The sequence below is a fragment of the Electrophorus electricus genome, chromosome 9, assembly GCF_041902795.1.
Source record: "Electrophorus electricus isolate QZ-2024a chromosome 9, ASM4190279v1, whole genome shotgun sequence".
Taxonomy (NCBI): Eukaryota; Metazoa; Chordata; class Actinopteri; order Gymnotiformes; family Gymnotidae; genus Electrophorus; species Electrophorus electricus.
The window spans coordinates 15,878,658-15,904,970 of NC_137505.1; the positions used below are offsets into that span (position 1 = coordinate 15,878,658).

The 26,313-nt window shown below is 42.3% G+C and overlaps 2 protein-coding genes across 6 annotated transcripts; one reads left to right on the plus strand and one right to left on the minus strand.

Moving 5' to 3' along the window:
• The first annotated feature begins 295 nt into the window (after positions 1 to 295).
• Positions 296 to 8,703, plus strand: phf11 (PHD finger protein 11). Its single transcript, XM_027018175.3, has 15 exons — positions 296 to 753; positions 1,153 to 1,257; positions 1,407 to 1,540; positions 1,630 to 1,655; positions 1,806 to 1,876; positions 2,649 to 2,671; positions 2,765 to 2,814; positions 4,337 to 4,416; positions 4,858 to 4,886; positions 5,079 to 5,140; positions 6,001 to 6,032; positions 6,145 to 6,238; positions 6,391 to 6,777; positions 6,973 to 7,044; positions 7,143 to 8,703. Exons 1-15 carry the CDS (start codon positions 631 to 633, stop codon positions 7,229 to 7,231), a joined length of 1,377 nt encoding a protein of 458 aa, XP_026873976.3. The 5' UTR covers positions 296 to 630; the 3' UTR covers positions 7,232 to 8,703.
• On the minus strand, positions 7,855 to 26,038 carry mcf2lb (mcf.2 cell line derived transforming sequence-like b). Of its 5 annotated transcripts, none has more exons than XM_027018173.3 (31): positions 25,793 to 26,038; positions 21,661 to 21,744; positions 19,885 to 19,999; positions 19,622 to 19,712; positions 18,949 to 19,068; positions 18,558 to 18,674; positions 17,863 to 18,012; positions 17,619 to 17,743; positions 17,335 to 17,449; positions 17,042 to 17,161; positions 16,697 to 16,888; positions 15,018 to 15,209; positions 14,179 to 14,335; positions 13,882 to 13,946; positions 13,692 to 13,771; positions 13,502 to 13,568; positions 13,192 to 13,307; positions 13,011 to 13,080; positions 12,817 to 12,909; positions 12,630 to 12,722; positions 12,105 to 12,230; positions 11,764 to 11,985; positions 10,789 to 10,881; positions 10,558 to 10,636; positions 10,306 to 10,363; positions 10,106 to 10,215; positions 9,956 to 10,021; positions 9,527 to 9,601; positions 9,032 to 9,138; positions 8,812 to 8,922; positions 7,855 to 8,566 (listed from the first exon to the last, which is right to left on the minus strand). In XM_027018173.3, the coding sequence occupies exons 1-30, from the start codon at positions 25,872 to 25,874 to the stop codon at positions 8,827 to 8,829; spliced, it is 3,276 nt and encodes a 1,091-aa protein (XP_026873974.3). In that variant the 5' UTR covers positions 25,875 to 26,038; the 3' UTR covers positions 7,855 to 8,566; positions 8,812 to 8,826. The 5 variants fall into 5 exon arrangements, 4 of the variants coding, with proteins under 4 accessions (XP_026873974.3, XP_035378773.2, XP_081576740.1 ...); XM_035522880.2 differs by lacking the exon at positions 25,793 to 26,038 and adding an exon at positions 25,613 to 25,632; XM_081720614.1 differs by lacking the exon at positions 25,793 to 26,038 and adding an exon at positions 22,902 to 23,198.
• Between the last annotated feature and the right edge of the window lie 275 nt (positions 26,039 to 26,313).

The following is a 26,313-nucleotide window of genomic DNA, read 5'->3' on the forward strand; positions in this document are numbered from 1 at the left end:
TTAACCACTGATGTTCAATTGCTAGACTTAGCTGTCTGTTACCAATGATCTGTGTAGACAGATATTGATTTGTATTGTTCTTTTTCTAGGTGTCAGTTTTGTTTGTTTGGTTTTTTTATTCCAGCCTATTTGTGTTAGATAAGGATACTCAGAAGAGACAATTAAAAATACTTTTGTAAATATTCTGCTAAATGCCATAAATGTAAGTGTAAATGTCAATATAAACGGTCACGGCCTCCAGAACTCCAGGGGGCGGAAAAGTAAAAATTCCATGTGCTGAAATTCGGTCTATAACTGTGGTGAGGTGTGTAAGCGTCTGCCCCCGGGCATGCAAAGTTTCTGTAGCTAGTGTGTAGGCAGCATAATAATTATAATAATAATAATTATTATTATAATATTAACCTGCTACAGACGCATAGGTAGGTAGGTAAGTAGGTAGGTAGATAGGCAGCTCTAGTCTTGCGAAGCCGTTTCCGATTAAATGAAAAGTGAAAGTGAATTACGCCATCGCTGTCTGACCAGCTGGCTGGATGTACTTGGCAAACCGAAAGTGAACTAAAGAGAGTAGAGTTTTTCCGTTTCCAAACGGAATCGCAAACTGTAGTTGAACGTCCGGTGTTTTATTAAAGTATGGAACGAAGCGAAGGCAATCCTACCGACGTTACTTGTCTTCTGTGTAAGACGCCTGAGGAGACCAAAATGACGGGCCCTCTGTCATCTAAACAAGGCGTTTCGGCGCATCAGAACTGTTTGGTGAGTCTCGCTATTCTAGCGAAGCTAGCTAACGGCATCAGCGGCACGCCAGAGCAGAGCTTGGCGGGTATCGCTTAGACTTAATCTCATCATGTTATAGCAATGGGCGATCAAAGGAAATTTTACATCATTGTTGTTTATCGCTGGTTTAATAGTGTTGTTTCTTAACTGTTATGGGATTTTTTTTTGTATGTTTGTTTTTATTTTGTTTTGGTTTTTGTGTGCTTTTTTTTTTTTTTGGTCACCTGAGCTGTAAAAATCTTAATGTATTTTTATTGTCTAACTTATCCCAGACTAAGTTTATTCATAAACTGCCTCTGTGGACGGTCTGACTCCTAAAATAAATAGATTGATTGAATCGAAACCTGTGAGTTAATAAAAAGTTTGTTTCTCGCTCAGCTTTATGCGTCTGGAATCTGCTGCAAATACTCTCCAACTTATGATGACCTGTTTGGCTTTGATGTAGATGATGTAACAACGGAGTATAGGAGAGGCATGAAGCTAGTATGACACACACACACACACACACACACACACACACACACACACTCAAATACTCATTCAAAGAAATTATTTATTTATTTTAGCACTATAGGCAATAAGACATGTTTCACATTTAATCCATGTATCTGTGCTGTAATTTCTACACCCAGACATGCCACTATTGTAAGAAGAAGGGAGCGACAGCAGGCTGTGAGATTTCATCATGTCGGCGTTCCTTCCATTACCCTTGTGCCAGAGAATCCAACGCAACACCTAGGAAGAATAAAGAAAAAGGTTCCTACAAGTAAGAAACCTGTAATCTTAAATAGCCCTTCTCAAATAGAGCATTAATATGTTGTAATTAATAAAAGCATAATCTCTTTTTTCTCCTAGGTTATACTGTGAAAAACACAGGCCTGGTGAGTAGTGTGGACTCCTATGCAGCTCAGAAGTGGGGAATTATTTTTCTTAAATCTCTATATGTGGAGCAGACTGATAAAAAATGAAAGAAAATTTTGATATATTTGTTTGTTTGTGTTTGTTTGGTTTGGTAAATGTTGTCCCTGAAGCTGGTCGGCCAGGTCCTATTGCAGAAAAAAATGGACAACACCACAACCTTTCTGGGAGAACATCATCCGGAGTCAGTAAACCACGCACACACGCGTGTACACACACACACACACACACACACACACACACACAGACAGGCAGACACACACACACACACACACACAGACACACACACATATTTATGCCCCTATAGCTACCCAATAGTTATGTTTAAAATTGTATAAGCATGCCCATATAAAGAGTCACACTAAAACCTTTCAGAACACACTGGGTCTGCATCGAAATGTTTCTCGATTCCACCAAAATAAAAGGGCAGGGTTTTTTTTTTTTCCATGAAAATGATTAATGAGTCAAACACTTTTGGCTTTTAAGATGAAATCCGAGTGTTAGCATCAAAGAGTAGTGAGGAGAGGCAGTGTAGCAGGATAAGCAGAGTTAAGAAAAGCAGGCAGCTTTTATCCTGGCTCAGAGTGTAATGTCCAACAGAGAATATGTCACATGTCACGCAAGACACTATCAAATTGTGGAGAGTTGAAACAGTACAACTGTAGTGGAATGGTGAGTAACCTTGCTAGAATCTTAACACCACTCCAGTTGATGCATGCTGCTGTAAGATGTCTTTGGCCTTACAGCGCAGTAATGACAAGCATACACAATGTAGTTCTGCTTCAAAACAAATTCAGTATATATTTCTTTCATATTTCTGTTGTCTTTTTAGAATAAAGTTGAGTAATGTTTCTGTTGCCAAAATAATATAAGTAATTGTGCAGCTTTATTATTTTAAACTAGATTTTAGTTATACTTTTGTACCTTCTTTTAATTTTACAATTTATTTCTTACAGAGTGACTCTGCTTCATCGACAGGGTAAGAATAAGTGGTGTGTGTATATTTTATCATAATCTCAGAAATTCTTGATCACACCACAGTACATTTCAGTGATCCACTTTGTCACTTTAGGACACAATGCAAGAAAAGGAAGAGAGAATATGTGATTTGCTCTGACTCAGGTAACCAGTTCTCTAGCATATGTAAGATCGTGGTGTCCCACAGAAGTACAGTGTGCACATTCGATTTGCAGAGTAGGGTCAAAAAATGTTTGTACCAAGAATCGTTTGTATTTCAGAACTGATAAAAAACAAAGGTTAATTAGTGTTTAATTAATTAATTAGTTAGTAAAGAATGTATGATTTAAATACATAAAGTAGGATTTTTGATATGTTCCATTTTGCATTTTTAGAAATTATAAATGTCAAATTAAATTTAGAAATAATAGAAATTTAAACATACATTTGCGCATAGATTGCATCATTTTTTAAAAATTATTGTGAAGCCATAAATTTAATTCAAATGCCACCCATATTTTCTTTATATCTGATACTGACTGATTTAGTATTGAGTCCTATCTTTGCTACTGTAAGAGCTGTAATTCTGTAGAAGCACTTCTTTCTTCAGAGTTGTCCCTAGAGTGAAGAAGCTGTCATGTTCACGGACCAGTTTCTTTTTCTCCACCCCCTCGTTTGTGTTCAACGCCCCTCATTGCTTTCACCTGCTCCTTGTTTATAGTCTTGTTAGCTTTGTATATTTAAACCGTGTCACTGTATCTTAGGTTTTGTTGGTCATTTCTAATTCCATTTCTATGTCTATGTATCTTCGATGTTCTGACACTGCCTCGCTTATGGTTACGTTGTACTCGTTCTTTGTGTTTCAAGTTAAGTTTCTCTCTCCGTTTACTATTGTCATTCTCCTATTAGTGTTATCTTTTGTTTGGTTCCTACATGCGTTCTCTTGGTATTCTAGTTTGTTGCCTTCTTTGTCAGTATGGCCTTCCCGGTTAATGTTCATTAAGTTGATTCTGCTCTCCTGACCGCTATACATTATCTCTGTGTACTCTCCTAAATTTCTTTCCTCATTTATAATCCCACGTCGTAGTCTAGTCTCTTTCCTCGTCGCTTGCTCCCTTTAGATTTCTTTCCCCTTCCTTGTTTTTTACGCTGTTTGTCTGAGTGTTATGCTTCCTTGTTATCCTGTAGGTTCCCCCTTAATATTTAGTCCTCTTATTTATCCAGTGCTCGCCCTCACCCTGAATTGGCCTCTTATCCTTTTGGTTTGTTCCTGCTGTTTCTGTTATTAAACTAGTCATTTATTTAAATTGTCCTGTTTATCATATTCACCATGTCTTCCCCCGTTTTGGATTCTGCTCGTTCTCAAGTCCCTGGTACTTTGCAAGTGTGTTCGCCCCCCACCTCACTCCCATTACAGAAACAGTGAAGCAGTCTGAGAACAAACTGGTGGGAAACCATTCCAATTTATTAGTTTCTTAGTAGTGGACTCATCCATCAAGGAATTTACTGAATTTACAGCATGAAAAGACAGAATTGCAGATTTGAACTGATACTTTTCAGTTTCTGAATGTTATGATCTTGTAAGTAATAAATATTCATTGTATAATAAAAGGAGACAATGGTTGTTAATAAAAATGTAATTAATTATGCATTTTAAGAAGTCTGAACTATGTCTTCTTTGCATCAGACGAGGCACAGACCATCGACCCCATACTTGCACCGTTAGAGTCAGACGTGGAGGATAATACACCTCCAAAGCAACACAAGGTATGTCTCTCCAAACCGCACAACTAATGTGCACTTGATGCCTTCTTCATTAAGATCTGTCTTTCGTCAGATGTGTTAGTAGATAAGTGGAGAACATTATGGGTATCTGTATTATATGTCTTTCTTCTAAGCTTGTGCCTAACCTCATTTTCTGGGTGGTCCATTCAGCTTATCGAAACTTTGCAATATTAGCTCTCCATAAAACCAGATAAATACAGTTGTGTCCAGTGTTGTTCTTTAAGATGTTATTTACCAAAAATGTACCAAAATGAGAAAATGAATTCTTCTTCCATGCCAGGCACAAAGGAGTTAGGTTTTAGCTATAGTACCTAAAAGTGCTAAATATATTGCTCTGTGCCTCTTTACTGTCATAACTGCTTTATGACTGGCAACTTTTTGCAGATGTAGTTTTTGCATTTCCCCTCTGTCTCATTTTCTCAGCATTCGAGATCTGTCCCTGAAGAAGAAGGGTAAGTAGACAGCCCAGTGCACCAAAAGCCAACGCACAGCACAGTGAACTGTATTTCTACTCAAAGGAGGACTGTGATCTGTTAAATACTTTTTGGTTAACTGATAAAACTACTGTGGATTACAGTACCCCTAAACCAACTATGTGTGTTTCGTACGTTCATGGACACATTAACATCTATCTCCCACTGCAGGGACAGGGGAGAGTCTACACCAACTACCTCAGGGGGCTATGATGTGCATAAAAGGAAAACAGGTGAGTTTGTCATTACACAATATTGCAATGATTGCAGACTGTATCTCTGCACAAGCTGATGTTGATTTAACCAAATTCTGTGTGCAACATTAGTTATGTTCACGTGTGCTTGAACTTCACATGAGATTATATGATAATGATTCTTAAGCATTAGGTGTGCGATACAAGGAAAAGAAGAGCATCTATCAGCTAGGCTATTTTGTAGGCTTGCAAATTAACTGCTGTGCACAGCTGAGTCTCAATAAGCAGTATGACCAAATTGAACTCAGAACCATTTTTTTTCATGATTTGGGATTTTTAACAGCATTAATTAAAAAATCGTGGACAGTTCTGCATTTACACTGCAGCAGAGCGAGGCCATTTTTGCTCCACCTCTCATTCGTTTCTATGGAGAGAGGCAGCAGTTCTGCGTGGTTTATTTTAGGTTGAGCACATTGCGAACCAAGCAAAAAATGTAGCTTTATGCAAATCAACTTTATGCAAATGAGAAGGAAGTGTTCCTGGATGGCAGCCAATCAGCATTGCGTGGTTTGTCATGTAATGTCAAGGCACAGGTTGATATCGCTGTAGAGAGCATTCTCATTGCTTATGGGGTTTTCCTGTACTTTTTGACGCAACCCTGTACAAACACAGAGATATATGGCGCTCGTGGTTGGATTTTGCACTTGACATTTTAAAAGGAATTTTACATATGATGTTAAAACGTATGTGCCTGGCCAGGGTTTTTGGACTTGCCATGGACAGATAAACGTGGTTGTGTTTTTACTGACATGCCCCCAAAGCAGCCAGCAGGAGTTGAAATGAGTGTTTTGCTTCACTGCAATGTAACCTGATTTTTGGACCTATTTGTTTCTGCTCAGGTGGAGATGGTGATGAAACAGACATAGAGACAGTGAGTGCAAACCCGCAGACGACGGCCTGGCACAAACCCCATGTACGGCTCCGTGTTTAATAAGTGTTCCACATTTTCTGTCTCTCACTCATTCTCTCCCTCTTTTTCTCAGGGTGCCGAGTCCCCAAGTATGTTACAATTAGAGCTTCTTCATGAAAATATGCCAGTTACTGTTATTATGGACTCAGGACCATCCATTGACTCGGGTACCACATTCTGTCCTAAACTTCTTAATGCCCCCCATCACACCCACACACACACAAACCCACACATTTGTTATTACTTTTCTTTGTGTTGAGTATTAATGAGCATAATATGGTGCAATTGAATCTGAATGTTCTTTCCCTTTTGGCTTCAGAAAACAGTTTCTGTTGTAATACTTCACCTGGCCCTGCTGTTGACGATGCTGTTACCCTCCACACCAACACCAAAACCACCACCACCATCACCACCACCACCCTACCTGAGGCCAGGCGCCTGCCTTTCTACTCCCCTTCACCCGGTGGAGCTGGTACTGCTGACCCGTCAGGGTCACCCAACCACTCCACTGATAGCCCCCTAAACCTTCGAGCCCCACCACCACCTGCTGAGGGGTCAGGGGTGGTGGGTGCACCAGACTCCACTGCGGCACTCTTCTGGAGGAGCTGTAATGAGATGGGATGCACAGAGACCATATTTGGGGAGCTCACAGAACAGCTCATCAGCCTGGCGGAAAGGGTGCAGACTCAGCACGCCACACAACAAGGTGAAAACCATCTGATCAACATATATGTATACTTCTGTATGCTCTATGTACTCATTACAGTATCCAGCTTACTTTGATTATTGATTACTATTGATTATACTTTTGAGCCATTTAGTGCTCCGTACATTTGAAACAGACTCATTACTTATGCCAAAGCAGATGAGAAAGTGAGTGGTGTTAATTTGAACTCCACAGACTATAACACTGCTCTCAAGATACTGGAAGCATCAGGGAAACTCCCTGAAATTTTCAGACAACAGGAACAAGGTTGGTCATGTTCTCTATGACCCATGCTTGCGCTTACAGCATGTAGTGTTTGATTAATAAATGCAGATGGTTTATTTTTATCACCTTTCTGCTTGCAGACTTGGAGGACCGAGTGCGGGAGCTACAGAAGAAGAAGCAGGTGCTGAGAGAAGCCAGAGCAGTGCTACTAGCTAACCATCTGGGCTGATGCCATAAGATTGAAGCGTAAAAAAAACGTCCCTACCAATTTAATTATTTTTTTCATAGTTATTCAACAAAGTCCCTTTAACTGGTGGCTAATGCACAGCACTTTCCAGATTATAAAATAGAATCTATATATCATAGCATCTATATATATATATATATATATATATATATATATATCTTATTTGGGGTATTTTTTATCCTTTCAATATTATGCATACATGTTTATGTGTAGTGTTTTGGGGATTTTTTCGTATGTTTTTTAATGCATATTCTTAGTACAAGGGTGTGTATACCATCACACAGTTACATGAATAGTTATGTCTTTCATGATGTAATGGTGGATGAGCAAATGCAGGCTGCAACAGGATAACAGGATAACAAACAGGGCTTAAAACACAAAGGCATGGATCAGTGACAAGTAATAAAACAGGAAAAACACAGGGTTTAAATACACATGATAACAAGGGGAAATAAGAAACACCTCAGACCAAAAAGGGGCGGAGATAAACAAATCACAACAGGGAAGCAGAGACAGAAAGTTAAACCAAAACTGAAAGCACAGAGAGATGGCAGGGCATCACCATGGGAACATGATACCAAAGTAGGGACAACTGTAACACACGAAACAAATGAGCCTTTTATTTTAAACTTTTTTTAAACACAAAAATTGTGGTAATTTATACAATACAATGATCTATCTTTTAAATATGTCAGTTTGATGATTTGTTTTTCTTACATCCAAAACCATTTACACATTTTAAACAGTCACTGATTCTTGTCTCTGGTCTCTGCAGACACATCCGCATTAGCAGAGCTCGATTAGCTGCTCTCCTGTTCAGATCAAGTAGAGTGCAGGTTATGTAGACTTTACAAGCTAAAAACCAGGCTGCAGTGACGACAGAGTTCGGCTTTTAGTTTATACGTATATCGTAAATACACAAGATAGAACAACTGTAGACAATAACAGACTTTACATAAAGTGAACCAGTGCAGTCGCTATCACAACAATAATATCCGCATATATGATATGCTAATTTTGCACAGGTTAAGACCACACTCATGCAAACAGAAAGCTGACATTTGTTCTCCATGCTGAGAGCATCAGACTTAACCACCTCAACAATTTCACACTGGAAGTTCACTTTGTTTAAAGGGATATGAACCTGTAAGACATCAAAGCTGGTACAAGGCTGGGCACAGACCGACGTATGAAATGCTGGACATTTTGTGCTTTGTGATGGTATAAGTGAAGGAAACATGAGAAGCAGCACGTGTCTGGTCATGACTAGACTGGTCCCTCCATGTGTATCATTGATGCTCTTGGAATCACTGCATTCTGAAAGATAAGAATATTGTTGAAATAAACTTAATACTGGAAGAGAAATATTGGAGGTCATGAACCCAAATCACTGGATTATACTGCATGAATTGACTGAACTACAAATAAATTAATGAGTTATACTCTTTCAAATATCAGTGCATTCTGTGTTATCATTATTATCCTGTAAAGCCCATGGCCCGAAAGTTAGTGTAAACCATCTGAGTAAATCCAACAGAACAGGTGTTATCGTGCATGTCTACCTTCTGGAGTTCTTCTCAGCAGTGTCCGTCCTCAGGATCTGTATTCATCTTGGGTTCTTCCTCTGCAGTCCTCACACACTGGGATTCAATATACCCATCTTCTTCTGCAGTCTAGGACAGAGAGAATCAAAACATGCTCAGGCACAGATGTGTACACACACACACACCCATACATGCACACACACACACATACACACACAGGCAATGGGCATGCACGTACCTTCTTTTCCCGGTCGCCCTCAAAGTTAGACTTCAATGAAGCCACAGTGCTGAAAAACCCATTACGCTCCACCGGTCCTTCCAGTGAGAGAGAGCCTTTAACCCATCCTGAGAGAGAGAGAGCGAAACAGTGTAACTGAAGGAAATGACCACGTTAAATGGAAGAGGCAGTAGAGAGTTGGAAGCAAGGACAGTTGAGTAATAACATGATAGCAAGCCCAACAAGGTGGAGAGGAGAGTAATCTGCTGAGCTGTAGTGTAACAGACAGGAAGCAGAATGGCCCTGTGCCAAGAGAAGTTGACACCAGCAGGACAGGCAGCATGCATGCATGCATGCATGTGTGTGTTTCTGTGTGTGTGTGTGTGCCAGGTCGGTGAGTTCTTCAGAGCTGGGGGGAAAAGCACAGATAAAACCATGAGCAGATGCCAGCCCAGTATCAAGCACAGCAGGTCCGCAGGCGTGCTTGTGTGCATGTGTGTGTGACTGTATGTGTACCTCTCCTATGATTCTGAAACAGGTTTGATGCACTTAAGCGCCTGACTCCACCCAAATGGGGGTGTGGTCCTGTTTCTGAGAGGAAAATGAGCTTCAGATCAGACTGCCCTCAAGACTCTGCATACCTGTTAAGTGCTCATCAAGCAAAATCTTTCCTAAAGCCTGAATTACTCTGTTTCAGATTTATTGGCATTACTTACCATGTCCCTACATTACTAAAGCAAAAACCTCAGTGATGTATTCTCTCACCTCAGGATTCAACAAAGATAAAACATAATTAACACCAGTACCCCATCGCGTTCATTAGCACAGATGGAGCTCTGACAACAAACCTTAGATCAATGGCGATTAACACTAACTATCCAGTCAGTTAGAAGTTCAGACGCAGTAAATGAGAGAACCCAGTGTGTGCTGGCTGGAATACGGAACCTAATGGAGTCGGGTCACTTTTGATGTCTTGCCTCTTGGCTTTGGTCTCAGCACTGGGAAAAGAACCTACAAACAGGAGGAGCAGTTAAGGCAAGAGTAGTTGAGCCAAGATGTGATCAATCACTCCTCACTCATGATCTCCACGCTCACCCTTGCCTCTCGCTGGTTTTTGGCCATCTGGGCTGCTGGGTTCGTTGCGTTGTTCCTCTTCCGTTTGCTGTCTCTCCACGCCTCCATTCTTCTGCCCGTACCTCGCATGTCTGTGTATTAGTGAAATATATTGTATGTAGCAGTGAGATCTTTTCTGTTTTGTGTGATCTTCCCATATGGGTATGTGTGAGTTTGTTTACCTATCAAGTGAATCATTTTCTGAGGTTAACTGATCAGTAATCTTGTGCTGACTGGCTTCTGTAAGACAAATTAATTAACTATCAAGACTTTTGAACATAGTGCCTTGCTGCGTTTATTATGTACATAACTATTACTTTCAGATTCCAAATTCATGAGTGTAAAAAAAATAAAATAAAAAAAAGGTCCAGACCCACATTGACCCTGCCCCAAAAAACCCATTATAGGCATTTAACTCTGACATCATCTCATACCTCTGCAGGCTTCCAGCTGTCCTGTTAAAAGTTTCTGGATTTCTCTCACCCAAACAGTCTTAATCTCCTCAGACGCTGCCTGTGTAATGCAGGTACAAACATAGACACACACACACACACAAGCAAAACTTAATGAAAGCACATCCAGCAGCATCACGCACCCAACACACAACACACACACACACACACACACACACACACACACCCACCCACACACACACACCCACAAACCTGCACAGTGTACACCTCATCCTTCGACCTGGACCAGATCTCAAACTTCTTACTGTCTCCTTTGGCATGTTCAGTGATTCCGATGGCATTCATCTAAACAGAGAACAACAACAATGAATGTCAGGTTTGGCAGGTCATAGACTTTGTGCATGTGCAATGGACCAAAAGCACAGCCCTAAAAAAGCAATTGGAGCTGCCCAGTCCTGTTATGTCCACTACACCAGTCTCAGTTCAGAGGTTCCTCAAAAACATGTAATCAACTCTACATTCTTTCACTGGGCCCTTTGGACGGTTCATTTCACAGCACAGCTGGTCCAACGTACTTACTAGGACCTATTTGCAAACCTCCATTCCTCATTAAAACAAAAACATCAAGGTATAGGCCAAATAATGGGTGAAGCTGCTAGTAATGAAAATAATGTGTTCAGAGGCTTAGAGGATTTAGAGGAGTTCTGCATAAATCTCTGTGGACCATAATGACTCCACACATTTTACTGCTTGGCTTACACCCAACATTAATGCAGCATAACTGTGATGATTGGCCACCCGCTTAGCGTCTCTGTCCGTTTACCCCCGTTCCGCTCCTTGGTTTGGTTTTCTCCGCCCCTCGTCTGTTCCTTTAGTCGCCCGTGTTTTAGTTCTCCCTGTTATGTTCACCTGCATCTGATTTTGATTTGATTTTAGCCCTGTGTTTTGTCTTCTAGTTTGTTGGTTATTTTGGTAAGTTAGATCGTTCTGTTGTGTTTACGCTACGGCCACTCCCGCGCTGCTGTTTTCCTATTTGTGTAGTACCTGCCTCAGTGTTCTCCCTCAGCCTCTGTTTATTAAGCCCTTCGTGTTTGTGTTTCCCTCGTTTATTAAATCACCTTCTGCACTTTGCATTCTGCGTCTCTCCTTGTCATGTTGGAAGCGTTACAATAACAGACTAAAGTACAGATTTAAATACAAATGCTTAATCTATTCACACACACTCACGCTCAGCTCCTGTTTGAAGCTGTAGGAGGGCGCTTTCTCGTAGCCCTCTCCGCTCTCCTCGCGCCTCTTGCAGAAGAGCAGCGCTCTCTCGTGCAGGAACAGGTGCCGCTGCATGGGCTTGAAACGCGCCAGCTCTATCACCTTCACGTGGCCACGTTTATGCTCTGCCCACACGCTGAACGACCCCTGCATCAGCAACCGGCCCAGCTCACCCAGGTTACCCTGCAAGGGGTCAAAGATCAGAGGGCAAATCAGCAATGGAGCGGAGGTTTGGATGGAAGAGGAAGTCAAAAGTCAAGTGTGTGTGTGTGTGTGCGCGTTCATGCATGCGTACATCTCACCTCATATCCTGTGATGGCAATGAGGTGCATTGAGTCGTTGACGGCCTTCAGAATGCCCAGTAAGGAGGAGAGAGCCGCCTGCAGCTCCACTGAACCCTCACAGCCTTTACTGTACTTAATGAGCTCCTGTGACACACGTGCACACGCGCGCACAGTTTTTACCACATGTAAACCAAACTCATTCATCCTTATACAGCTTTATATTTAGATGTTTGTCCTACCAACAGAGATGGTCACACTGAACAAAAAAAGGTTTTAAGTTTTCCCTGCATATTTGTGCATCTCTAGAAAAGACTCATCACTGGATGGGTGATGATATTACACTAACTTCAAATGTGTTTCCATACACACCTGCACACGCACGCACCCACACACACACACACACACACACACACACACTAACACACTAACACACACACACACTAACACACACTAATACACACACACACACACACACACACACACACACACACGCACACACACACACACTAACACACACACACACACACACACACACAGGAGTACCTTCAGAAGGAGTTGGTATTTAGTAATTCTTTGAACAGGCTTCAGCAGGTAGGAGTCCAGTCCTAGTTTGTGTTCCAGTTTCTTCTGACATTCCTGTTAACCACACACAGCATACTTGGTTATTGTAGTTTAATGTGCGTGTGTGTGTGTGTGTGTGTGTGTGTGTGTGTGTGTGTGTGTGTGTTACCTGGAAGAAAGCACAATCTGAGCATTGTCTCCAGAGGCTTTCCGATCGAGGTTTATTGTGGCAATATTTCTCATAAATCCGCAGGTCTCCCATCTAATTTAAACAGCAGAAGCGCATTACCAGACCACGAACAGGCCTCACATTCCACTACTTCTTCAATTTATGCTTTTTAGTGGTTGTTGTGATCAGCTCACCCTCTCCAGAAAACAGCGACCCACAAGTTCAGGAGAGTCTGCGTAAGACTCCAACTGTCGAAGAAATATCCTGAGAGTAAGAGAAATGAGGAGGTAGTGGTAGTAGCCGGTCCAACACTGTTGCTATGAATCATAAACTACAGTGTGAAATGACACCTCTGCTCCAGCAGGTGGTGCTCACGTTTTATGAAAGTGAAGGATCTCCTGCATGTTGCCAAACAGCACGTCCTTCTTGTTGTTCAGGGCAGCTGGCATGAGGGCAGACATAGCGGGGTTGTCCATTTCGGCAGCATAGCCCTGTAGCACGCATTCACCAACATTTACTACTGCATTTATAGCATCTGACCATGAGTGACTACTGTAAGAATGCATTTACCTTTGATTACAAATGTGAGATATGTGCTGTGTGATAAATGGTTTTGTTTGATTTCAAAGTAAAGGCAAGTCAGAGCCCTTTAGTCACGTAAATGTGAGAAATCAAATTCTTCTACCTGTAAAACACACAGGAGCTCTTCCACATATGCTCTTTCTGTTTCAAGCAACTCATTCATTACATGCCTGCAATCACACACACACACACACACACACACACACACACACACCAGATGACAAACATCTTAAGGTATTCTCATTAAAGCATAGATGCCCTCGTATTGCCAGTGCCCGTTAACCCTGACTAACCTGCGCAGCACAGACAGGTTTTCCTCCTCCTCAGACACGGCAGCAGTGATGCTGCACCCCTCGTGCTGTTCCGGACACACCTACACACAGAGAGGAACATTGATCCACATAAAATCCAAAGAGAACACAGACGTAACTTAGACTTATTTAGGATATGTGGACAGTGAGGCCGTGAGGAAAAATGTCATACTTGATTAGAGTTAAGGCTGCTCTCAGAGTCTTCACTAGCAGAACTCTTTTCATGATCCCTAAAAGCTGAGAGAGAGAGAGAGAGAGAGAGAGAGAGAGAGAGAGGGAGAGAGAGAGAGAGAGAGAGAGAGAGAGTTCAAATCCTTCTGTATCAGAGATAAACACTGATCAGCCTACAGGATTTACAGCCTGCAGTATTTGTTTTTGGGCTGTAACTGACCTGGTGAAGGACTCCAGTGTACTGACCTGGTGAAGGACTCCAGTGTACTGACCTGGTGAAGGACTCCAGTGTACTGACCTGGTGAGGAAAGAGGTGATTTGATGGCTTCAGGTGTTGGAGCTACTGGCTGGACCGGGCGTGTCTGCTTGGCTGCTAGCTTCTTCAGACTGACCCTCCTTTTCTCAAACATCTCCTGTACCATAATCTTCTTCTCAAGCACTCGTTGTACCTGTTTCTGTAAAACACCACATTTCACAAAATACATCGTCAGAAGCATTTTCGATACTGCTGTCATATCAACTAGTCTTCTCGTGCATATTGTCCAATCATTTGGTGAAAGATGAAGAAACATGATTTCACTCTCGAGTCAGGAAAGCATATTTAGTTTATTGGTCCATAACAACTAAAGTCAGCATGTGGAAATAGACCAATATGACTACAGCCTTACATAAAATATTGATCATCACCCAGAGACATTAATGTGACTGACGCTGTTTCAACTGTTTATCTCTAAAATGCTGATAGAAAACAAAGACATGGACAGAGGTGTAGACGTCAAGGACAGACTCCTACAACAACCATCATATTGCAGGAACTGCCATAAAATTCTCATACTGAGTGACAGTTGATTGTTTTAAATGATTGTGTCCACATAGTGTTGTTAACACGAGCTCTTGCCTTTTTAGGATGACTTTTAGTACTATGACTTACTATATGTGTTTAGTCAGACTAATATCAGTCCATTGGTGTAAATAAAGCTACTGTATACTTTGACATTATCATTTTCCCTCATTACCCTTATGCAACATACAAAGTAAAATTGGATGACTAAGAGATGTTTTGGATCTGAATTTAAAAATGTACAAATCACATCTCAAATATATTCAAATATAACATTCAAAGCTGAACTACTTCACCTTCATCTCTTCATTCAACACACTCTTATACTGCATCTCAGCTGCCTCCATGTCCCACCACAGCTTCTCATTGGCAGTCTCTAGGTAACCCTCCAGGTCCTGCAGGGCAGACTCCGCCCCTTCCTGTGTCTGACACTTGTCAAGTGGCTGAGATGCCACCAAATAAATACCATCTTCACACCATTTAACCAACTACAAAAGAACAGAAAGACAGAAACCAAACATTATGATGAGCTCACCTAGTATTTATTCACATGGTCTCACATTTAATACAAATAAGTGCTTTTAATAAAATGAGTAGTCATGTATACCAAACATGCATGTCTATATGCTTGAATATGAATGTGTGCATGTGTACTGCATGTGAAACAAATAAGTGAGTGTAATTCTCTGCAAATACATGTAGTGTATGGACAGTTGGTTGTGAAGGATTGGGCACCCTTGGCCAATTGACACTTTTTTTATTGGGAAGTAGTAAACAAAACCTCTGTAGCTAATCAGACATAAAACACATTATTACTGGCAAATTATAATTCACAGTTACTCATTCATACTCATTCATAACATAAAAAAATACAAATTCAAAATCATCAGTGTGGCCAGTGCAAAGGCTTGGACACCATAATCATAGCAAAGGCTCAGACCTTGATCAGCAAATCAGGCCTGAGGCATTTCACAAATTGTACATTTCAACTGTCAGCTGAATTCCCAAGTTTTAGAAATTCTCTGACTCTACAAACCTTGAGCCAACACTCAGTAACTATGGGCTCCTCTAAGCAAATGTCTTAAGATCTAAAATTGAAAATAATCAATGTCCACAAGGCAGAGGAGAACTATAAGAAGATAGCACCAATGTTTTCAACTTGCACTTTCTAAGGTATGGAATATTATTAAGAAATTGCAGTTTGGGGGAACTGCTTGCATTCTGGTAAGAATGACAAATCAAAAACCCACATGACCTCCAAGAACCTGCAGGAAGGGTTATGTGAGTCAGGAGTGATGGTGCATCGCTCCACTGTGTAGCAGTCTGTGTAGTGGACTACCTGAAGTGACACTAACTGAAGCTTTGGAAATGGCCTTTTTTGAAGTCCCCTGCCTTTAAGATCAAAGAGAATGTCTGGATAGACCTTAAACAAATATGTCTCAGAACTAGAGGCCTCCTGCAAAGAAAGGTTGGAACACATTTCCAAATAGAAGAACTGAAATACTTTTAGGTGGCTAAAAAGCATTTCCAAGCTGATTTTGGCCAACTCTATAAGATATCCAAACTTTTGCACAGGACACACTGATGATTTGAATTTTTAATTTTTAGGTTATGAAGACCCCCTGTGCCTGTGTGGGTTTCCACTGGGCACTGTGGTTTCCTCCCACATTCCAGAGACATGCATGTTAGGTCGACTGGTGTTGACTGGCATTGGTCGGTGGGTGTGCGTGTGCCCTGTGATGGACTGGTGCCCTGCCCAGGGTTGGTGCCCGCCTTGAACCCTGTGATGTCAGGATAGGCTCTGGCCCCCTATGACCCTTAACTGGATTAAATGATTTAGAAAATGAATGAATGAATGAATGAATGAATGAATGAATGAATGAATGAAAAATAGAGTAACTGTGCATTAGGATTTGTGTGTGTGTGTGTGTGTGTGTGTGTATGTGTGTGTGTTTGAGCGTGTGTGTGCTCTCACACTCTGCAGCCCCTGATGGAGTTCCATGGCCTGTAGTAACAGGGCTCTCCTGGCTTTGAGGTCCTGTGGGAGTTTCTCTCTGGCTTTCTGCAGCTCAGCACACTTTATTCTGACCGTGTCATCCATATACTCACAGCCGTCAGTCAAAGCACTGCTCTCAACAACCAGCGCCTTCATCCTGTCCAGCAGCCCCTATGGGAACAAGAGAGAAAGTGAGAGAAAAAGAACCCAACAAGGTATTCACTATAACTACTATTCATGGTCATAGAAAATTAATGTTTCAATAATTGAAAAAGATTGTGAGGTCATTCTAAATGCATGTGTATGTAATGGGTGGTGTCTTACAGATGCTTTCTCTTCCTGATAGGCCAGTTCTCTAAGGAGTCGCTCTGTGTGTGTGGGGCTCATTCCTACATGCGGGAAAGCTGTCAAACTATCATTGGCTTCCTCCAAATCCACACACACCTGCACAGAAATGGTACGAGACCCCAGAAATATAATGTGTGTCATGGTGCATGATGCATACAAACACAGCCAACACAGCTGACATCCTGAGATAATAACGGGTAGTAAAAACGTTTGAGCACATAGTGAACAGCCTTTCTTGGGTGGTTAGTGTGAGTGTGTGTGTCTGTGACCTGCTGAACGTTGTGCTCGAACCGTCGCAACTGCAGACACTTGTCCAGCTTGTTCTGATGCAGCAGCCAGAACTCATCAAAAGCCGTCAAACTCTCGTTCAGCTGAGACAGCAGCCTGTACCGCAAGGCAGAGCAAGAGAGAGTAAAAAATGGCACTACTCTCAAATTCCAAACTCAAATGATACGGAGAAAACCTTCCAGCCCTCTCAGGTCCTGTAAAATGCGGTCTCTTCAAGAGCTGCATGCTGCTGATCTGGGCTTTGTGTTCAAGGCCTGGGATGCACCTGTGCACAATGGCCAGGTTCTCCAGCTGGTCCGGGTTTAGACTGCTGTCCGGGTCCCTGCGCACGGGTTCTCGAAGGTCCTCCAGGATCTTTCGGCCATGCCGTAACGCTCCCGCCATGTCGCCCTGGGACAAGGGGCCAGTTTGTTCAGCCTTACTGCAATGCAGTGTGTGTAAACAGGCGAGCGCTGCATATTGTCTGGAGCCTAATTGTCAGAGTGAGCAGGCGTTTGTGCGAGGCGTACCTTCACAGTCTCTCTCCTGTTGCTGTGTGTGTTGAGCAGATTGCTGGTTGCTAGGGGGGTGTCGGGCAGCTCAGTCTCTGCCAGTTCCCTCCCTAAAACCTGCAGAATATGTGCCATCCTCTTCACTAAAACAGCAAAGCCTTCTACATCCTACACTCACATGGAAAACACACAGAAACACACACAGCATGGATCAGTATTAAACAGCATGTGTGTTAGAGTTATGTTATGGTTGTCTTGTGTTGGTGTGACGGTTGTATAATGGTTGCGCTGTGTTTGTGTTACAGTTGTATTTGTGGTATGATCGTCTTGTGTTTGTTATGGCTTTGTTTAGTTCTTTGCTTTATGGCTGTGTTGCATCTGTGGTATGGCTATGTTATGTTTTTGCTTTATGGCTGTGTTGCATCTGTGGTATCGCTGTGTTGCATCTGTGGTATGGCTCTGTTGTGTTTGTGGTATTGCTGTGTTGTGTTTTTGATTTATGGCTGTGTTGTGTTTTTGCTTTTTGGCTGTGTTGCTTCTGTGAAGTGACCATGATGTTTTTGTGGTGTAGCTTTGTTGTGTTTGGTGTTATGGTCTTGTTGTGTATATCGTATAGCTGTGTTGTGGTTTTGCTTAATGGCTGTGTTGTGTTTTTGCTTTATGGTTGTGTTGTGTGGTATGTTTATGTTGGCATTGCTTCGTGGAGCTCTCACTGTGCGCTGGGAGATCCAGGTCTTATGGCAGTATGGCAGAGTCCCACCCAGCTCTTGGGTCAGCTGACTCCGGTCGATGTAAGAGTGCAGGTCAGTCACTGAGCTCAGCATGATAACCTACAACACCCACGCATGCACACAAACACATACACATATGCACACACACCAACAGTATACAGACCTTTGAGAGTGTGCACAGCCATACACGCATACACATGTACACACACACCATACATGTGTATGTGCATACAAACACAAATACCTCAACCACATACAGACACATGCACGTGCACAAACACACAAATATATACACACAAATAAAAACACCCATATATGTGCGCACACGCGCACACACACACAAATGCACACACACAAGCACACACACACTTACCGGCACCTTCATGTTGAATTCATTTTGATGGATTCTGAAGAAGACGTCTGAGAGAGTACGTTGGAGGAGCGCACTGGGCCGCAGTACCAGAACCAACCGCAGGTTCCCTGGGAAATGGCCCTACACACACATACACCCGCATGCACACAGACACACACACACACACAAACACACACACACACACACACACACACACACACACCATTACACACACACATACACACACCACACACACACACCATTACACACACACACACACACACACCACACACACACACAGCCAAACACACAGCCCAACACATACACACACCATTACACACACACACACACACACACACACACACGTGCACACATATGCACACACACAGTCCAACACACACACACACACAGCCCAATACACACATTAACCAAGCAGCGCAGATGGACAACTCAAACCTCTCCTTAGAGCATATACTAGGCAGAAAGTCGCACTCTAATAATCCTATTAAAAATGTCTTTAGTCTGAGTAATCATATCAAACATACTTTTCACAACTGTTTAGGAAAAGAAAACATCCACACAGATTGCACAGACCACATAGTGGTGTTTCTCTATCATCATCACTTCCTAGTAACACACTAGCCCATAAGAATGCTGTGTCATACAAATATCAGAAACACACACACAGACTCACCGAGAGCCGGAGTAAAGTCCCTTTCACACATGCCCATCGGTCCTGGCGCCTGTCAATCACCAGGATAAAGCCCACCCCTGCTGCAGTTAGACTGGAACAAAGACAAGAAAAATCACACACACATACACTTTCCATTGCCAAATAACTGCAATTATGTATTATTTCGAAAGAACAGAAAGACCACATACCTGTACCGCAATGTATTAAAGGTATTTGGCATCAAAGTATATACAGCTTAAAACATTATTGTAGTATGTGTTTACCTGGGAACACTTGTCAAGTAGGTGAGAACATTGTGGAATTCCTGCTCTCTGATGTCATTAAATGTGGGGAATTCTGGGAAGATGATGATTGGGCTGCCACCATGCCCTCTGCCTCCTACAGTAATACAAAAAGAGACCATGATAGAAATGGAGTAGTATTTCTAAAATGTCATCCTGATTACAAACAGCAGAGGGCGCTATAAAAACGGTCCGATGTAGGAAAGATATTCTTGGGCTTCTGTGGTGATGTCACAGATTCTGTTACACATTTGTACAAAAGCCCATGACTGAGTCCATGTGATGTTACTGGAACATCTGCTAATCTGTGATTCAGACCAATCACAAATGAGGCTAATTAAATAGGTTAATTAATTGACACAATCACTACTTCATTCTTTCTCATTAAATATAACTATGCTACTATCTTGCTCAACAAATGTAACTAAAGAACAAATGTGTGTGTGTGTGTTTGTGTGTGTGTGTGTGTGTGTGTGTGTGTGTGTGTGCGTGTGTGTGTGCGTGTGTGTGTGTGCGTGTGTGTGTGTTAGAGCGACAAAGAGAAGTTACAAGATGACATTGTCAGAACCCCCTAGGCCAGGAACAGGTGAGCTGTATAATGTATAACGGTGGCTCATGTGAGATCTTTGTCATTTTATCCACCTCCCTAGTGGATAGTAATGTGTGAGTGGTGAGAGAGAGAGAGAGGGAGGGAGAGAGAGTGAGAGAGAGAGACAGAGAGAGAGAGACCAGCTGTGTGAAAGTGCCCCATCTAATACAAATCTGGCTAGTCATGCCTGTTCTCCCTATCTCCATGACAACAAGGAAAGACAGTGCAAATATCATCTAGTTCAGTCTGCTCTTCTTCAGGGGAACAAATCTGTCAGAAGCCACTGAACCCCTGCCTCTCACAAACATACACTCAGTTGAGCTTCTACAGTGTGTGTGCTTGGAAAAAGGAGATTTGATTATAAAATTAAACATACTGCTGGCAAATGGCTGTTCAAACCAGGCATGTGAGTTAGACCGGATCTGGGTAATTCACTGCTGGAAGCTTCGAGGCTCTTTGTTCCCGAGTGCAAGCTTTCTCCATTCCTCTAGAAGAAAACCTGCCACTGTGGTAATGCGGGCTCAAAGCAACCGGGCTCAAAGCAACCGGGCTCAAAGCAACCGGGCTCAAAGCAACGTCCCTACTGCTTATTCAGACACATTACCAGGTTGAGCAAAAGCATCATGTTGGAATATAGCTATGGTCATACAGGAGTTGTTAGGTCTACACCAACCCAAAAGCATCATGTTGGAATATAGCTATGGTCATACAGGAGTTGTTAGGTCTACACCAACCCAAAAGCATCATGTTGGAATATAGCTATGGTCATACAGGAGTTGTTAGGTCTACACCAACCCAAAAGCATCATGTTGGAATATAGCTATGGTCATACAGGAGTTGTTAGGTCTACACCAACCCAAAAGCATCATGTTGGAATATAGCTATGGTCATACAGGAGTTGTTAGGTCTACACCAACCCAAAAGCATCATGTTGGAATATAGCTATGGTCATACAGGAGTTGTTAGGTCTACACCAACTCAAAAGCATCATGTTGGAATATAGCTATGGTCATACAGGCGTTGTTAGGTCTACACCAACTCAAAAGCATCATGTTGGAATATAGCTATGGTCATACAGGCGTTGTTAGGTCTACACCAACTCAAAAGGTCATTTAGAATACGACTGCCAAATGCCTAGCTGACTGAAATGAAATGAGATCTCTGTTTACCCGAGAGGAAGGCAAACTTCATCTTCAGCTGCTCGATGATGTCAGCAGCACAGAGTGGACTTGTCTCCTGCTGCATAATCTCATCTGTGTATACACACACACAAATACGCACTTCAGTAAAACAGATAAAGGCACACACCTCAGACAGAAGCCAGACAACAAAGTGTGGGCAGAGGCTGTGTAAGACAGATGAAGAGTCTTTTTCCAAACTTTTCTCTTTAATGTTTTGCATGACTGATGCCTGCATCACTGGAACTACTGCATTTTGAGTGCCTTCTTTACTCTAGTTTGTTTAGAGAATATGTAGGCTTTTGTTTCATATACCTCATACATTATTTTACATCCAAAAGTCACTTGGTTATTTTTATAGGGGGTGGGTGATAGAAATAGTGTGCAAGGTCACTGGAGAAAGAGTCTGACCCACAGGGACTTATGCCCACCTCTACAACTACTACATCAACCTTGCCGAAGGTCTATGAACACACACACACACACACACACACACACACACACACACACACACACACACACACTCACAAAAGGAAACAGGAAATGGCTAGAGCACTATGTATATTTTGAGTATTTAATAAATTAAGCAAATAATAAACACATATTTGGCTATTAAAAAGAATGGTTAATAGCAGTGCGGTGGTGTATTAGCATTGGACCCATACCCCTAGGACACACACAACAGCGTGCCAGAGCTTTCACAAGGCTACTATTATTACAGCAGGCACTGACTTACTAGAGTCACTCACCTTCAGGAAGGGAGTCTCACAGAACTATCCCTTTCCTCAGTTCTCTAGGGCTATCACTCTTTCACACACACACACACACTCTCAAACTCACACAAACACAAAAGTATGTACACACACGTGCACATCCCCCCCCCCCCCCCGCTAAACCCATAATGTTTAATTCACAAGAACTTGTTCTTTTCTGCACAGAGAGTTGCATGCTAATAGCCAGTTTAGTAATAGAACAAATCTGAATAAAAAAGCCATATCAATCATCGTCAATCATTAGAGCCTGTTTTAATGATCGATCAGGTTCCTTTTCCCACTGGTTCAGGAACAGCTGATGTGATGCTCTCCTGTCTACTCTCACACACACTCACACACCTCACACCTTATTTAATCATCTCCCCTGTTCTGTCCCACACAGTTATAAGGCACAGCTTGCTTGCCCAAAGAGTGAGACAGACGCAGCCAGACAACTTTGTTTTTCTTTTCTCTACTTACTATAGAGGTGGTGGCAGCAGCGAGACAGGCGGTAGTATTTCTCCACCTCCTTCAGCGGGATGCGGACATGGCTCCGGCCGTTCCGCATATCCATCTCTCTCTGCCTTTCTATCGCTTCTCTCACAGTCTAATCAGAGACTTCTTACTCACATCTAACCTGCATAGCTGAGACAGGTGCGCTAATCTGTAACTCCATCCATGTTCTGTCTCTCATTTCTCTTCCTCTCTCTCCCTCATGGTCTGTAATGCACTAAACAAAGACACACAGTCGGGAAGACTTTGAAAACACACACACACACACACTTTACCTGTTACTTCACCTCACCTGATAACCGAAAAGAACTGAGCTCTCTTTGTTCATACGCAGCATTCCCTCTTCCTCGGTCTTTAACACGGGTTCAGTCCTATACGGGCTTACCAGTCTTCACTAATGAATGGAAGCTGTGCAGCGTGTGTGTTTCTCTGAGTTTAATCTGATTGGCTTGAGCATCGACAACAAAGACTGGATTCAAATCTACTCCAAAGCCATTCAAATGACCCAACAGGTAACGTTTATACACGGCAGTTCAGTACTTCCTTCTGTTTCTCTCTCTCTCTTTCTCTCTCTTCCTTTAAGGGAATCGATGTTGCTATATGGATGAAAAGTGATGTTTTTGTGCTATATGTGACCAGTACTCTGAAAAACAGAGTGAATTTCTAAGATGAATATAAATAACCCAGTAGATAACCTCTTTTTTTTTATTTTTCACAAGACTTCACAGAATGACTCATCAGATTACTACTGTTAAGACTATTGCATTGCTATCCCTCTAAGAGAACGGTAAAAGCAGAAAAGAGAAAGCAGGGAGATGCAAGAAAATCTAAACAATTAAAACATTTTATTACTGACTGGAGCTATGTCAGATCAATGGACTATGTAGTCATATTACAGCATAGCAGTGCAAGGCATCATTAATCTAGTAGAAAATTAAATGCAAAAATTCTTTACAATATGCCATGGCTTCACACAGAGAAAGGCCTATTACTTAAAAATATTCCCATGTCATTTTTAATCACGCATCAGAAATAAGACAGTGACTTTTTGAGAGTCTGACACAACTTTGTGTCAATAATGTGTCAACAAAGTAAAATTAATAAAGTTTAAAGTGTGTGTCCCCACGCACCCTGCCCTTGTGTGAGTGGCACAAAGGGAAAACACCTGCCGTCCAGGCCACGTTTTATTCTCCTCTTCCTGAGACCTCTCTGCATGCCTGTCCCCTAAGCTGTCCTGAGTCCTGCCCAAAACCACTGGCTACTGAACTACTAATGCTAACACCACAAACAGTACGACTATGTTGCTAAACAAGCTTTGGATCTGGTGCTTTAGCTTTAAGATGAGGTCCTTGTGCTCCTACCAGACCACTCTGCAGCTACTCAGGCAATACAGACTCAGGCGTCAAGGTATGAACTGCTTAAGCCTACCGTCTGTCTACATCTCCCCAAGCAGCCCACACTGGGATGGCTTAACCACTGCTGTGGTACGGCCTCTGTCTTCTGTGTGTTCCTTGGGCTGTCTGGATTTGCACTCAGCTGTGAGTTCTGGAGTCTCCCTCAGTCCCTCTCGTTCTCTATCTCACAAACACACTTTCGAGGATGCCTCCAGAAGAGATCCCCCAAGGAACCGTATAACAGCATATGTTGCTCCTCTTTTCTCCATGAAATGTTTTAAGAAAACAGCAACATACAGCTTTGGCCCAGGAAGAAGAGGAGTACAGAATTGAAGAATCTGAGAGTTGTGACCAGAAGGATTGAAACCAAATCTAAATCTTCGGCATGCTGTAATATATCCGAACGACTCTCATACGTCACTGCATGGTCAAATGGGGCTCCTGATGACTGGTGATGAAAATTTACCAGGCTTTAAATATTACAGTTCTCCTTTGACCATCCAAAACAAAGACGCCATTTCTCCAATGGCCTTTCTGTAACCCAGCTTTCATAACAGAAGGGGGTGATGAAGGACTGAAGTCTGATCCATGCTAGCGATTCCTGTAACCTCATAGCAACACATATCTAGAGTGCAGCCAGACAGCCAGTAACACAGCGGAAAGTTAGCACACTTCCCTTAAGATGCTTAAAAATAATCTGACTGTGCCTGTGGCATCATTCCTTATTCAAAGCCCAACACATACATACTTACGTGCTCAGTCACACACACACACGCGCGCGCACACACACACACACGCGCGCGCGCACACACACGCGCACACACACACACACACACACACACACACTCTCACACACACACACACACACACACACACGCGCACACACACACACGCGCACACACACTCAAGAGAGAGAGAATATATACATGGTATGGTCCATGCTGGCTGCTCTGACAACAAAATACTCAATACAGAGAAAACATTAAATGAATTCAATGTTTTATGTCCACTTTGTCCAGCCATTACAACAAGCCCACTTAAAAAAATCATTCATTCATTCTTTCCCTGTTATTCTTATGCATTATGATAATAATGATTATGATATTCTGTAGGTAATTATATGCATTAACCTTCAAATAATCATATAAACACACTGACTTGTGAACACAACTCTGTATGGAACCAAAACAATAACACACATACACACAAGAAAATGTGAAGATGTTTTGTCACACAGACACCAGTGTTATGACTGACACTTTTCAGCAGAGACACACTCCTTACCAACATTATGACTGACATTGTTCAGCATAGAGACACACTCCTTACCAACATTATGACTGACATTGTTCAGCATAGAGACACACTCCTTACCAACATTATGACTGACATTGTTCAGCATAGAGACACACTCCTTACCAACATTATGACTGACATTGTTCAGCATAGAGACACACTCCTTACCAACATTATGACTGACATTGTTCAGTCTGTGCAGCAGCTCTTGCCCAGCCTGTTTGTGAGCCTTCATCCAGACCATCGCCATCCTCCAGACATGGGGGAAGAGAGAGGAGACAGGGATGGAGAGAAATTGCGGAATAAAGCAGTAGCCTTGTGAGTCTCACTAACAGCCGATTCAACATCACATAGCCATGCACAGAAGATGGTGAGAGAAACAGAAGATGGTGAGAGAAACAGAGGAGAGAGAGAGAGAGAGAGAGAGAGAGAGAGAGAGAGAGAGAGAGAGAGAGAGAGAGAGAGAGAGACACTCAGGCACCATGGAAGCTCACAGGCAAACATGCGCATGTGTGTATAACCTAAAGGTCTCGCGGTATGCTTTGGTGGCCTCTTCAGTATTTCTTCTGCTACTACACCCTGTTTCTTAGGCAAATGGACATGGAAATAACTGTTCTCTAGTAACATCGCTGTTCGTATTGCAAGTATCATTTAAACCCAAGCATATCCACATTCTATAAAGCAGCAGT

What these genes read in the sequence shown, in the direction of transcription:
- phf11 (XM_027018175.3), top strand. Translation starts at nt 631, where the DNA reads ATGGAACGAAGCGAAGGCAATCCTACCGACGTTACTTGTCTTCTGTGT. An exon ending in ATAGGAGAGGCATGAAGCTA is followed by an intron (nt 1,258 to 1,406) that starts GTATGACACACA and finishes TTCTACACCCAG; the next exon opens with ACATGCCACTATTGTAAGAA. An exon ending in TTTCAGACAACAGGAACAAG is followed by an intron (nt 7,045 to 7,142) that starts GTTGGTCATGTT and finishes TTCTGCTTGCAG; the next exon opens with ACTTGGAGGACCGAGTGCGG.
- mcf2lb (XM_081720614.1), bottom strand. Translation starts at nt 22,995, where the DNA reads ATGGATATGCGGAACGGCCGGAGCCATGTCCGCATCCCGCTGAAGGAG. An exon ending in ATCAGGAAGAGAAAGCATCT is followed by an intron (nt 16,889 to 17,041) that starts GTAAGACACCAC and finishes TTGTTCCCATAG; the next exon opens with GGGCTGCTGGACAGGATGAA. An exon ending in GCAGCCTTAACTCTAATCAA is followed by an intron (nt 13,772 to 13,881) that starts GTATGACATTTT and finishes CTCTGTGTGTAG; the next exon opens with GTGTGTCCGGAACAGCACGA.